General features: G+C 37.1%; 1 protein-coding gene across 1 annotated transcript in view; it reads right to left on the bottom strand.

The window, feature by feature from the left end:
• Positions 1-13,119, bottom strand: part of DNTT (DNA nucleotidylexotransferase) — an 81,082-nt gene extending 67,963 nt beyond the window's left edge. Inside the window, exons 1-3 of the mRNA XM_058841619.1 lie at positions 12,917-13,119; positions 9,474-9,648; positions 2,855-2,977 (exon numbers count right to left, since the gene is read on the bottom strand). Of these exons, the coding sequence (XP_058697602.1) occupies positions 2,855-2,977; positions 9,474-9,648; positions 12,917-13,119 (501 nt within the window). The remainder of the gene's footprint in view (positions 1-2,854; positions 2,978-9,473; positions 9,649-12,916) is intronic.
• Between the last annotated feature and the right edge of the window lie 1,495 nt (positions 13,120-14,614).

Here is a 14,614-nt window from a genome sequence, read left to right as displayed (position 1 = left end):
CTCATGAGCTCTCATCAAATATCTGCTATTTTTTTTAATATGTGGTCTTTCATTATGAAATATATGCAGAACAGGACTCAAGATTTAAAAGGATTACTAATTATCAATTTCTTCAGAAATCAAGTCCCCAAAAGTACCTCTCCCAAGAAACCAGGACATACAAATCCTGCTGCACCCATATTGCTGCCTATTACTGACTGTCCCAATGTAATTACTACACTTTCTCAACACAACTACTTCTTATTTGAAAGGGGAACTGGATACAATATATCAGGGCAAAGTCCAGTAATAGTTCATCAAAGAATGCATTAGCAAATAATAGCTTTGTACCATTTTGGGCATGAGCAGAAAACAAACTAACCAAAGAAAACAGAAGATCTCTAAGAAAAGGGAACAAGCCTGACTCACAGAATAAGGTTGTTATAACAAAATGCTACCATCAACACATAACTCAAGATAGTTTGGACCCAATTTTCAGGATGTATGGTATTGACCCAGGGAAAAACTGTCATTTAATGGTTGGCTGCCCACAGCATGCACAAGTGAATTATACCAATGCTTCAGTGCATTTGCTAAGTGCTTGCACTGAAAAATCTGTTGGAACACTTTTATTTAAGAACATGAATTACAGGATTAATACAGAGCCAACGAAACAACAGCAAATCTAAAAATCAGGCTCCTGTGGCGTTAGGCAGACTAACTGGCAGTTCTCCAAGGCATGGGCCAGTTCTGGCAGTCCATAAACACCCAACCCTTCAGCTGTCGTTGCCAGCTTTGGCTGTGAGGAGTAAGAACAGCAGCTCCAATGAGTCCCACTACAACTGTAAAGATGCTGATTCTAGACACTCACGGAATATAAACTTACCCAGTTCCACCTCCAGAAACAAAACACAGCATGAACTCAGAGAAGTTACTCCCAAAATATGTTGAAGATGAAAAGCTGATACCTTTGTCACCACAAAACCCGGTGTCTACCCAGACTCAGAAATGTTTCATGTATAGGGTGACAGAAGGGACTCTCAGTACTCCCATCATCAAACTGCCCCACTTGTGTTCAGCTAAACTCACCAAATACAAGCTGTACTTTGCCATTAAGACTGCTGCATTGATACACCTGGAAGTAATTTAGGGACTGCCTCTGTGAAACACAAGGTATAACAGAAACCACTCAATGAATGTGGGCTAAATGCTAATGACAATTAAATCAACAACTTTGTGCCTTCTAGGAGCAACCACTTTACTTTGCCATTATCTGTCACATTCCTTTTAATTTTTTCCCTTTAGAATGTCTGACAAAATGTTGTAATACAGAAAATTCATCAAAGAGCCAGGTCCCACATTCTACTGATTTCAGGAAGTGTAGAACTAAGACAATTCCTACTTCTCCAAGAGGTTTGGTATTTTACATAATGTTTTGTCATACTATGTTTGGTCTGACATTTTCCCTACAGCAGCTTATATTTGATACTTCTAAACATTGAAAAAGAGCTGCTGCTTCCAAGAGATTAAATGGTTACAATCAGCCTTGCTTTTCTAGCAGGAGGTGGGGAAATGCAGCCATTTCAAAAGAAGCAGTTTTGGGAATGCTGGAAACATTGGGTTAGAAAATACCTCAGGAGGTCTCTAGATCAATATCAAAACAGGGTCAAAACTCAACTCCCATCACGTTGCTCAAAAAGAGACCTTTTGTAAATAAGCAAACAGTTTAACCTACTTGACTACCATAAATAGTAACATATATTTGATGTAATTGCTGATTATTTCAAAGTATAACTGCAAGACAAATTTCAGGTTGTTTAATTTGTAACTGTGTGTTCCCAGATCAAGACATTTTTGAGTTTCTTGTAGGTTTATCTTTAGTTCTGAATTTCCAGAGGTTTTAGTATTTACCTTCTAAAGGGTTTATATTCACAAATAATTGGTATCTGTTGCTATTCTTTTTGTATGGATCTTACAAAAAATATCTCCTTGAAATATTTGTATGTATTTACAGGAGCACACAAAGTAGAATCATAAAAATTGTAAATAATAACAAAATAAATAATAAAGCTTTAGAAAAATGAGGAGGTGTTTGATGCTATAGTTGAAACATATGCATGTAACTATGCCAGATATATTTAGAGTGCACTACGTTAGAGTCTCTGAGAAATGTTTCCTTTTGAATAGTGGTCACTGAGTATTTAGAGACAGCCAGGAGGAGCCATTAAGCACAGTAACTCCAAAGGAATTTAAACCAGAGGACTCAGACCCTTCATACCCTCTGAAATGTGTAATTTTACAAGCATTAACTAGGATATATGACAGTCTCCAAGATTTCTATTTAACTAGACAATTCAAAGGAGGTATTGTGATGTTAAAGTATTTAACATGCAATCTCTTTTCATAACTGCTCAGCTGTGAAAATCTGAAGTTTAGAACATACTTAATGTACTTTGAAGAACTGGACACTTGGGCAAACCAAAAGGCAGCATAGCAACTGTGAAGAACCTTGGACTCACCTAAACCAAACTTTTGCTTATCATACTTCCAGCTTGTCAAATAAGACTGTGATGAAAGGCAAAAAGACACTTTTGGAATGTTATTCTATCATTTGTTTTAAAAATTCATGTGTTTACAAGCTATTAATGTATTTAAAGATCCACTGTGTTAAGCTCTCAGCAACACTTAGAGGATGCAATTAAGCTTGCACTCAATTTTAATTTAAGTATGGCAGATTCATAACTTTTTTAATTGTTATTATGCTGCCTGTTTACTCAGGAATTTGCTGAGGGTGACACAGAAAATACTGAGGCAAGTATTGTAGTAATTATTCTAATTACACTAGCTTTTATTTTATGGATAGAATAAATATTACCGTGAATTTCTTGTTGTAGTTATTTAAAGTTGTCTTTCTCTGGCATGAATACTGAGATACTTTTGTTGCAATAAATGCTGGCATTTCCAGTTCAGGTGTGTTCAGAGGATATTGGCATTGCTCCTAACAAGGGTAAAAAAACAGAAGAGTTAGTGACACACATGGCAAATAACTTAAAAATACAAAAAAGTACATTTCACAAGCCCAAAATACAAACCTTTGAAGAGCACGCAAGAAAACAATCATGTTGCTGTCATCATCCAATGAAAAACAGTTGATTTCCAACATTGGTTGGACTGACGGTAGAGCTTATCTGGTGATTACTGGGATTTTGGATTTTCTGTAGTAAGTTCTCACAATGAGTTTTCAATGGCACTGCCATTTAAAAAAAAAAAAAAAGTCTTTCTAGATAATGTGTGTCTCTACTACTCTCACTATTACAGTAAGTCTGAAAAACTACAAAGCTTTAAGAGCAGATAAGCTCTAAAACACTAGATTATTGAATATAAGATTAGGGATATTAGACCAAAGAGAAATGTTCAACTGACTTTTTCGGTCTGTAGTTAAATTCAGTAGTGGAGGAAAAATTTTCGTATGAATTTGAAATAGAGTTTTCTCCCCTCTTGCAGGTAAAATGATAATTTTTTTTTTCCTTTGGATTTAATTCATTAAGGAAAATGTTCAATTTTGGAAATTTGAAGTGAAGGAAACATTTATAAACAGTTACAGAAGAGTAACCACCACCCTTTTTTCACTCAACAGCCAGCTAGTGATGTGGTTCTCCCTTAGCCAATTCCCATCAGTGCTGATCCAATCCAGACATCATTTTTACACATTCACCAAAGCAAGGAAAAGGAGCAGATGCCGAGCCCTGAATGGGCATTTCCTAATTTCCAGGCTGCCTCCATGCCCATGCACTCCTCACCTAATTTTGCTCCATGCAAAATACATCAAGGTCATACAGGTCTGTGGGCAACCCACCCCTGAAAGATGGGAATCCTCTTGAAAGGCAGGATTCAGAGTCATATCCCCATGGCCAAAAGAGATTCCTGAGCACAAGTCCTCAACATGTGAATGTCCTGACTAGGAAGCCCCTAGAAAAGGCAATCTCACACTGGTTTTCTGCTGCTTTATATATCCAGTCCTTCAGTTCCTTCACTTTGTTTCAGGTGCCAAATCTGAAATACTTCAAAAGCATGAAGTACCTCCAGAATTTCTCTGTATTTTTTCTTCTTGGTCTTTTTGCTTGAAAACTTTTAGCAGGTGTGTCAAAAACCTATTGCATTGCACTAGTTCAACAATAACAATAAAAAAATATCATGAAGATACAGAAAATAAATTTTCACACCAATAGAATGATGAGCCCTTTTCCCCCTGTATCCAACCACACAGACAAAAGGCTAGCAAACCTGTGTGTATCTTCATAACCATGCCCCCAATTATAATTTCATGCTGAATTGCCTTTGTATTTGATATGAAGTAGTTAAATAACAGTATTCACACACACAAAAGGTATTTGCTTGCACAACTGAAGGAGCAGTGAATTATATGGTGGTTTTCATAGCATACCCTGAAAGGAGGAAAGCTATTTTATGTGTAAGACCAGTCTTGGGAATAACCAAAATGGGTTTCAGTCAGGACAACAACACAACTCATCCACTTCTGCACACATTCATGAATTATATTTTAAAATTGATTTTAAATCATATAAGCTATGATTGATTAGTGCTAATATACTGCTTGAAATGATAGTGCCAGCTGCAAGGACTGTGAACAAACAGAATGTTACTGAATAGAATATATAATAAGCTGTTACCTTCACTAGGACACAGACACACAAAGATCAAGAGCCCTACGTGCAGCATTAGCTGGTACTGTGGAGTAGGGCAAAGCTGATGCAGAAAATCTATCCATTTAGGAGTGTGAGAGACAGGATATAAACATCCTAATCCTGCCTTAGCAAAGATAGTTGAGCATTTTCCTTAATCAGTAAAATTTATGCATTTAGTTAACTTGGCTTGATTATATATAACAGAAGAAACTTTGGATAGATACTAACAGCAAAAATATCTGGCAAAAAATAATTGCTACAGTCTGATTTGCAGGGTATATCATGATGCCTGCATGTGAACTATAGAAATGATCTATCAGCAGCAGAACATGAGCTGAATTGATACTTCTATTTGGTGGGAAAACCAGATGGGAAAAAAAACTGTTTGTACAGATTACAGGACAAACCTAAACTTCCATCAATAGTAATTACAGTATAGAACAAGGAATCCTTGAAACTCATTACAGCAAAAATAATTTCTAGTACTGGAAGAAACAACTACAAATAAGGGAAAAATAGAAAAATATAAACATTAAAAATGCATCTTTTTTTTTACAACTGTACATTAAAAAGAAATTGCAGTACACTGTACAGGAACAATCACTGAAAAATATCCAAATGTGTAGGCTACTTAATCACTAGAGCTAGTCAGAGTTTCCACCCCACATCCAGGCTGCAGTGAATGTCACTTGCTACTCTTTCACAGTGACATTTTCCACATGGAATAAGCAGGAGAAACAGCCTTTACCACTAGCATCAATTTGTAAAGCAGACAGACTTGGTTGCAGAATTAATCTTGGGGGGGGGGGACTACTTTGCTCTTTGTCAAATTATTTTTTAACACACCACGAAGTATAATGGCATAGGGAAATAACAGGGAGAAAATAAAGCAGCAGTGAATGAAGTGCACAGAGACAGCCAGCCAGCAGCTCTGTAAAGCCCAGGCAGCACTGACCAAATAATAAAGTCTTCTGATATCCAGCATTTTATGAAGAGAAAGCAGAGAGTTGATAAGTTTCATTTTTATTTCCTGAGAAACTCTGACTGTCAGTATGAAGGATTTCTTCCATTACTTACAGCCTCTCTCTTCCACAATGAAACAGTGAGATGCTTCCCTGACACATGATAAGACAAAGGATTAAAAGATGGCACTTTCTTTCCCTAATGTGGAGAAAAATCCTTTGTTCAAATAAATAAATCTCTTTTCTTTTTCAGGAAAAACAAACAAAAAAACCCAAAAAACTAAAAACAAACAAATAAAAACAAAACAAAAAAATATACAAAACAACTTAGCTAACAACTTCTAGGTTCTGACTGAGGAAAAGGCAGAACAGATGCAGGCACAGCACAGTTCTTAAGGCTTGAGTGTGCAGCAACCCTTACAGACCTCTTCCTCTCTTTTCATCCCTCTGAAAGCCTCCCCTCTGCTTCTTTCTCTTCCATACCCAGGAAACATCAGTACTTTCCAGCACGTGGGGATGCCCTTGTGTATTAATTCCTGTCCCTGTCCTGCTATTGTCAAGGATACCCATCTACTTGTAGTAGGAAAGGTGTCTGTACAAGGGCTGACCTTTGCCACAGAAATATTTTGCTTCCCTTTTAAAGCAGATATTTGGCTACCATATTTCCAAAGCTTATTAAACTAAATGATGGCTACTAACCCTAAAAGCCAACTGTGACCAAATGAATCAATAATAATTCTGTCCATCTTAAACCTGGTCAACCAACCTTTTATTCTCTATAAATCACTAACATCAGAGCATCTTTTGGATCATTCACTACCGCAGAAAGATGTACCTTAATGACAATTGTAATTAGAATGTTAGCTAATGGTCTGTAACTCTGACTCTATTCCCCTTGTTTTGCATGGAGAAGGACATTTCTTTTTACTAATGCAGTAAAACAAATGTCCTGAATGAAGAATAACCTTCCAAACAGGCTACTGTAGGATCTGAAAGATGAAACCTTACTGCTATTGATATTAATGGGAATTTGACCACAAAATCACATGGGAACAAGATTTCACCCAAAACATTCCCCCACTGCAATCCATTCCTTTTACTTCAAAACCTTCATGATCTAGCTTGAGTTCAAGGTTTGTTAATTCACTTTCATTTCACATTTTACAAGTCTGACATAACGAACCAAATTTGTCTTTAGTGAAATTCCAATTAAATTACATTATGTATGAGTTCAGTCTAGTACTTAAAAAGAAAATTAACCTTTACTTCAATCTTTCCTCATTTCTCAAGGCAAAAAAAAGAATTAGCATGGTGACACTGCAACAATAAAATTATTTTTAAATTTTCTACGCTCCTAGAATTCTTGTTTTCTCCCTGTTTGCTTTACAAAATGTTTATTACTTCAGAGCAACTATAAAATTAAGATTGGTCTTAACTATAAGCTTTAAAAATAACAGTATAGCTGTCACTGGCTTCCTTATTGTACTCTACATTTATTAGCATGAAATCTTTATGTTTCAATAAAAACAGACACGTTTACTTGCAGAGCCAGTCTCAAAGTATAATAATGACCTGATAGTGCTGATACCTTTTTCAGAAGTTTACGCTCCACCAATAATCCAAAGGATGTTTCATATAAAACTAAGGCAGTTGCCTTCTCATCAACTTAAAAAAAAAACAATTGGAGGAATTCTGGAGAAAGACAGAGGCATTTCTTTGAAAAGAAATAAAAATTATCAAAGCATATTTTCTGAGCTATCTGAATCTATACGTCTCCTCATGCTGCTGAAATTAAGAATGTACATAAAAGGCAATTTGGTTTACTTTTAATGCTGATGTGAAACTCTCAGGAAGGTTCACAGGATTTTGCTCATGGTTTTGATGCATTACTTGTTTAGAGAACTTCTTTGCATGCCCTGTATTTATATTTTTATGGCCTGTAAGATAAAATAAAGCAGTAGTTACAAGGCCTTCTTTTGGGTTTGTTTTTTTCTTGTATTAATTTCTTTGGTCTATTCTCCCTCGAGCTGATTCACTGAAAAATGTTATAAATTTATTGCAAAAATATATCCTTGGAAGGATTTCAAATATAAACACACATTCTGTCATGGAATCATGCTGAGTCTGAGGGCGACAGCTCCATCTGGTGTATTCACTCCCCCCTCCCCCCAGCCCAAACTGTTATTAAACAGTCATTCTTATATGTAAAAACCTGGAAAATATTTTCTGGCAATGAAAATGCAATATGACTGGAAAAAAATAATCAGGAGCTACAGTTTTTCTTGGGAAAGGACAGTATTTATGAATCATCCTTCATAATCTAAATACCAAAAAGAAGAAGCAGCCAACAGCACAACATTGCTGTTAAATATTCAGGCATTCTGTGCCTCAGAGGAGGGCACATGCTGCACATCCTGCCGTGGTCCCAGTGTGGTCACGGTTCACACAGAGCCTAATCCAGACCCTCAGGAATCAGCAGGAATCCCTCACTTTACTTCAGAGAGCTTTAGATCAGACTTGTAGTTCTCCTGACACATGAATTAATTTCTTCGCTGGTGCACATTAAACCCATCCCTGCGAGGCTCGGGCGGGCGCAGAACGAGAGAACGGCTTCATCCAGCTGCAGTGCTGGGCCTATTTCATGGCTCAGTGCCACAAGCTGGGCACAGCATGCCTGGCATCCCCACCAAACCCCCATCACTCATGGGCTGTGCCGAGGCATTCAGTACCACTGCTGCTCACTACGCTCCAATCTGAGAAACTGGCAGATAATTTGTCAGATATAGATCAGGGGAAAACATCATCATCCATTGCTTCAAGATCAAACACCATGCATCAAATAATCAGCTTGCCATTTGCAGTATCTTGTGAGTTACAGATTCCATTGAGAGATAATAAAATACAATCAAACTATTTTTTCTCTTAGCACAATTTTACTTGATGGTGCCAAGTCTGTAAACACATGTCCACATACTGCATCAGTCTTCCTTCCACAGATCCTTCAAGGGCCCAGCTGTAAGCTGAGCACCCTGCAACAGCAAAGTTGTAATATTTTTACATTGTTTTGAGGAGGCCAAGTATTCCATCAACAGCCCATTGAAATGCACTGCTCTCACCGGGATATTTACCATGATATTGAGGTATTTGAGCAAATACCACAAGTACCAGAACTGCAACAAGTGCCTTATTGACGGATACTGCAGAGGAGCTGGGGGTGTTCAGCCTCTTAAGGCTCCAGGAAGACCTAACAGCAGCCTTCCAGTAATTAAAGGGGCTACAAAAGAGCTGCAGGGGGACTTGTTGCAAGGGCACAGTGATAGATCAGAGTGTAATGGCTTTATACCGGCAGAGGGGAAATTTGAATTAGGTATTAGGAAGAAATTCTTTTCTGAGAGGGTGTTGAGGCACTGGAACAGGTTGCCCAGAGAAACTGTGGCTGCCCCATCCCTGGAAGTGTTCAAGGCCAGGCTGATTGGGACTTTGAGCAACCTGATCTAGTGGAAAGTGTTCCTGCCCACGGCAGGGCAGTGTAAGCTAGATGATCTCTAAGGTCCCTTCCAGCCCAAACCATTCTGTGATTCTGTATTACCAGTTTGTAACCTGTAAAGACACAGTAATTCAGCATTACCAGACACTGATAAAGAAGGCATGGGTGGTGTTTTTAATCTATTAAAATTGTGTGAATTTTTTCACAGAAAAGAAATTAAAATTCAAATATAATAACATATATATATAATAACTATATACATTTTAGGTTAAAAAATAAATAAAATCACAGCCATTCATTTTGGTTATCACTCTATTCACACTGCAGGATCTGTCTTACCATGAGACGGTATTTCACTTCTGAATCCACTGGTCTTCCCACTTCCATGCAGGCTGTAAACCAGGAGATGTCCAGTAGTTCAAACCTAGAGATGTCATCCACAGCCTGTCCTTTCAGCCAGTCCAGCACCTCCAGGTAGGAGTTGTTCTCAGCCACAATATGAGTGACAGAGTCACTGTCAAGAAGCACACAAAAATTTTTCTTTTTTTTTTTTTTTCACTGAATCCAACTGTACACAGATACAGAGCAGTTATTTCTGTATTTACTTACCATCCGCTTCCTGAAAATTGTAGTGTATATTGTACCTTAGGATGTGGGAAGCACTTAAGTTTTCATATCACCATATATTTATTCTGGTCACGGACTCTGCCTTGAGGAAAGGCTATAGTCTGACAGCTCCTGTAAGTGCAGCATTTTCTTTCTTGAAGGATCATTTACCTTCCATAGACACTGACCTAATACACATTCTTCACAATTCTGAAAATATTTAGCTTACACAAGCAGTACCATAAAAGGCTGCTTGACAACACCTGACAGCCTCCTCCCAATATTCCTCATCAATGAGTGAAAGCTTTGCAACATTAAAAAGTCAGTTAACAAGTATTTAAAACTTTACAGCTAGTAATATCTATCTGGATACTTAAGTTATCTGTACTTATATAAAGCCATTCATTACATATGGCATTGCCAAATGTTCATGAATTAAATCTTATGAACTATGTGCTTCATCTAAACACCATTTCCTTGCTGCTGAGCCAATATAACAAAACTAATGGTTTAGTAAATACAAAATTTACAGCCTGAATTGTTAATCAATACAGTTTATGGTGTACATTGCCTAAAAATACAATAGCACAAATGTTATTTCAGTAAATTTGGTTATTGTACTAGAACAACATTGGAAAGGATCAGGTGATCATTTTAAAGATTAAAAAGACACATTCTGTACCCATCACAGGAAAATAATGGACAGGGACAAAGTTACTTTACAAGAAAAGATTACATGCATACTTAGGATGATCTGTAAGTTTCTATCTGGCCTGCTGATGTTTGTCAGCAAGTTTAGGAAAATAAACTTGGTAGAAAATTTTGAATAACTCTGAGTGTTCCTGCTCCCTACGCATCCAATGAGGGTGCTGTCACTCGCACAAAAACATGAGAGAAAGGAGAAAATTCTTCACTTCCATCAACTTGTAGGACTTAAGAATCTAGAAAATATATTCCAACATTAATTTCTATCAGGCAACAGATTCCTAAACTCCCTGTGAGAAAGGCAGACAGACAGCATCACTACTTGACACTATTTTTACAGAAGGAAAGCTAGAGCTGGAACATATATTGTCATGATGGCAGTCACATCCATTTGAAAGTCTCTGTGACTTTCTGCCAGCCCACGATGGTGACAGATTCTGCATATACAGTAAATTTCCAATGGACCTGACAGATTGCTCTGTAACAGCTGGAGAAGTTGAGCCATCAGCCTGTCGAAGCAGAGAGGACACCAGTGGTGGAGATTGCTGGTTAGCATGGACTTCAAAACACGACGTGTGCTGTTAAAGGCAGACTGCACAACCTTCCAAAGCAAATTACCTTTCAGAAAACCAAGAAAGCCCCTTGGCCTGTCTCTGAGGTCCTTATTCAAATGAGTAATCCCCAATTTCATAAAGTCATGAAATCACAATGACAAATCCTGGAATCACTTCATAGCAAACTGCCATCAAATAACTCTCCAATGCAATAAGCATACTGTATTTTGGAACTATAAGAAAGGTACTGAAAGGACTGTACTTCAGAAATGCGTGTTATGTACAACAGTACAATTTTTTTCTCTCCATATAGTGGAACGTGTAGAGCACAATCCATTGAAAAACAATAAATCCCAATTTTTTTCTTCTAAAAATTACAAACACAGATTAAGTGAATCTCCATGAAATACTGTTGGGTTTTTTATTATTTAACCCTGCTAGGTCCTATTTAATTAAACTGTCACATCTTTATACTTGAGTTAAAAAAAACAAAACAGTTAGAGACATAGAACTTCTGCTTCCTGTGGTTTATTTCACTTCATATAAAATATTCATATGTTATGTATTTGTACCAAGCTGCAGAGCTGGGAACTTTGCCATAACTATGCTCACAGCAGCAGTTTAGCTGCTGTGCTCCAGTTTCCTTTCATACCTGTACAGCTGTGCTGTTTTCTTGGCACAGAACATAATAAATTTAGTATTTCCTCTGGCATTTTCAAAAGCAAAAATCAACAGCTAAATAGTTTTGTTTTATCCAGTAGCAGCCAAGCTGAAATTAAACATAACACCTGCCTCATACAACTTACAGAATGTCTGAAATACTGGCAATAAATACCTGTGTGTCAAAGCAGCCCAGACAAAGCATTTACACATCCTCTACAGATTACTAATGTAGGATCCAGAACAGCACACTGCATTTCTTTTTTCCCCAAGAATTCAATTAGTTTTGTATCAGATGCTAATTGCCTACTTCTGTTCAATACCTGCTTGAATCTTGCTTTACAAATTATTTCACCCTCCCTTCTTCCTCAGACTTTCAAAGTTGATGAGATTGAAAAAAAGTCTGTAGAAATAAGCTTTTATAGGCAGGACCCAGTTGTATACTCTCTTTGTACAGATCCAGAGAAATTATCAATACTTGGCTTTCCTCCAGCTTTTCAGAGAACCTATATAATGAGGCAGCTTTTGGAAAACTGCATAATGATATAACCAGCATTCATGTAAAGCACTTTTGGGAGGAAGACTTCCCTCAGAATGAGATGGTTTACTGAAACCAGACAAAACTGAATCTGGAGTATGTTTTCACTCTCAAATGCCACATCTGTGGTATTTTACCCCTAAGATTTTTCTCCAAAAAGTGTTCTTCTAGATTGTATCAAATATAAGCCATAACTTCAAGACTTACATCAGGATAAAAGAGTTAAATACTGTAATAGCCGAGATGATGTAGACAAATGCCCCCCTCAACCCATCACAATTTCCATTTCTGTATATTTAACATTGTTTTGATTTTCAAAATTGTCCATAAAATTTAGATTAATCTTAACCTGACTTCAAAGGAGAAATAAGCAATGACTGATTCAGATGAGCTAAAGACATGATTTATATGCAGACACACAAAAATTGACAGAATAAAGATAAATTAGAAATGCACATTTTAAAAGTGAAATATTAGAAATTTTGCTAAGTTTTGTGCTTTCCCTGCTCTCTGTCTAGAAGAGAATAGAAATAAACCACACACTAGGAACACCCACTGAAGTCCTGGAACACATTTATAATGGAAAAAGCCAAGTATATCCACCAAAAACATTGGCAAAAGCTTCAATCACAGACACTTCTATGACTATATTTATTTAATTAGAATGCTTCAAACAGCATTACCAGATGTTATTTCAAAACACATAAACATTTTCCTACCTTAGCTCACTTTCTACCCTGAAACCTTTCTTTCTTCCCAGTTCCATTAAAAACATCCTTCTGGTCACTCCCATCTTCCTCTGCATAATAAAAATGACCAAGTTACTGAACTTTATTTCATAACTGCAGGAAAGTTTTGGGGAATGCAACCCTTTCTGTCTCTTCCTCTGGGGGGTTACAGCTGGAGTCTTGAACCTATCCATGATGCAAGGTAGAAGTGCCTTCACTTGGGTAAAATAGAGGTAACATGCCAGGCAACAGCTGTATTTAATGTCACCACCCGTTGAAGTAATGTTCTTGTTTCCCCTCTGAAATCAAAAGCAGGTGCTACACAAGCAGAAAAATCACTCACTCTCTACCAGCTGGGACTGCTTCAACAGAAATACTCCAGACAGGTGCAAAAATGCCTTCATTCCTTTAAACAGCCACTGCCTACAAAGACTATCCAAATAATATTGATCAGCCAAATCACCTCAAAATTTCAACCAGGTCTTCAGCTGATTGAATGGCTCAGTTCCACCTTTTTGGTTTTAAGCACCCAGTGACCTCCAGACAGCTACAAAGGAAATTATAGAGGCCACTTACGTTCCTCATCTAGAGGAGGGGTACTGCTCATTGCAGAACTACACCAAAGTTTCTGTCTGTCTCATGTTGGATCCAGTTCTGTGTCTCCCTGAATTACCATTAGAGCAAGGTGAGCACAAGGATCCAGGTTTACAGCATCTGCATCTACTTCAGCACAAATCTACTTCTGTGGTAAATATCCCTATTCCCATGTCAAGCTGGATTTATTTTTTCTTAACATAGCAGAGAATTTGGATTTTGCCAGTCTTTCCCAACACGTCAGAAATGTTACAATTCTCATTGTTCATGTTCAGGAGGTGAAGCAAGGCGGAAAAATTCCTAAATCTATCAATTATATTTTCAGTTATTTTATCACAGATAAAATATACAAGCTGAGTTTCAGTAAAATGAGTCAAAACCTGTTTCCTGCAATTATGGCCCTGAGTTTAAAATCAAACTGTAAAAGTACTGCTGACATTTTCTGAGCCCTATAGCTCTTGCTGCTTCAACTGTATTATTGCAGATATAAAGAAATACTTTTCATCAGAATAGAAACTAACCATCAAAAATTAATACAGAACTTTCAGCTCTGGGGTCTTCCTGAGGCCATGAAAAAATATATACATCATGCAGCATATAGATTAGACTGGATTCATTTCTTCCCTTGCCTAAGGATGACCCAGAAGCCAAAATATCTATTCCTCTTTTGGATTTATAACATTAAAATTGTCAAAATAAATCATTTCAAGGTTATTTTGAAATTATATGAGATATTTTCATAGGAACTGGAAAATGGACAACCTGACTTTAAGAGGTTTAAGCAAAAGAATAGCAGCAAGGAAGCAAAAAAATAATAGGCATGGATCTAGCATTAAGGCTGAGCAATCTGTTTTGGTTGTTCCATGTCTTTTTTTCAGACTACTAATCAACCATTGGACACTGGTCACTTCCCTGTTTACAGCTTTCCTAGGCTTGGTAAAACACTTTATCTCAATCCCTACAAGGAATAATGTATTGGAGAACAGATTCTTTACATATGTTAAACAAAGTTTTATTTTATGTTATAATTAATTCAGTGCTCTAAAACATGTAAATATAATTTTCCCCAGTGTAACATCAATATGCTCAGTGCCA

This window comes from Poecile atricapillus, chromosome 6 (assembly GCF_030490865.1).
Source record: "Poecile atricapillus isolate bPoeAtr1 chromosome 6, bPoeAtr1.hap1, whole genome shotgun sequence".
In the NCBI taxonomy this organism is placed as follows: domain Eukaryota; kingdom Metazoa; phylum Chordata; class Aves; order Passeriformes; family Paridae; genus Poecile; species Poecile atricapillus.
The sequence above is the reverse complement of the archived record's forward strand: the minus strand, read 5'-3'. Positions and strand labels throughout refer to the sequence as shown.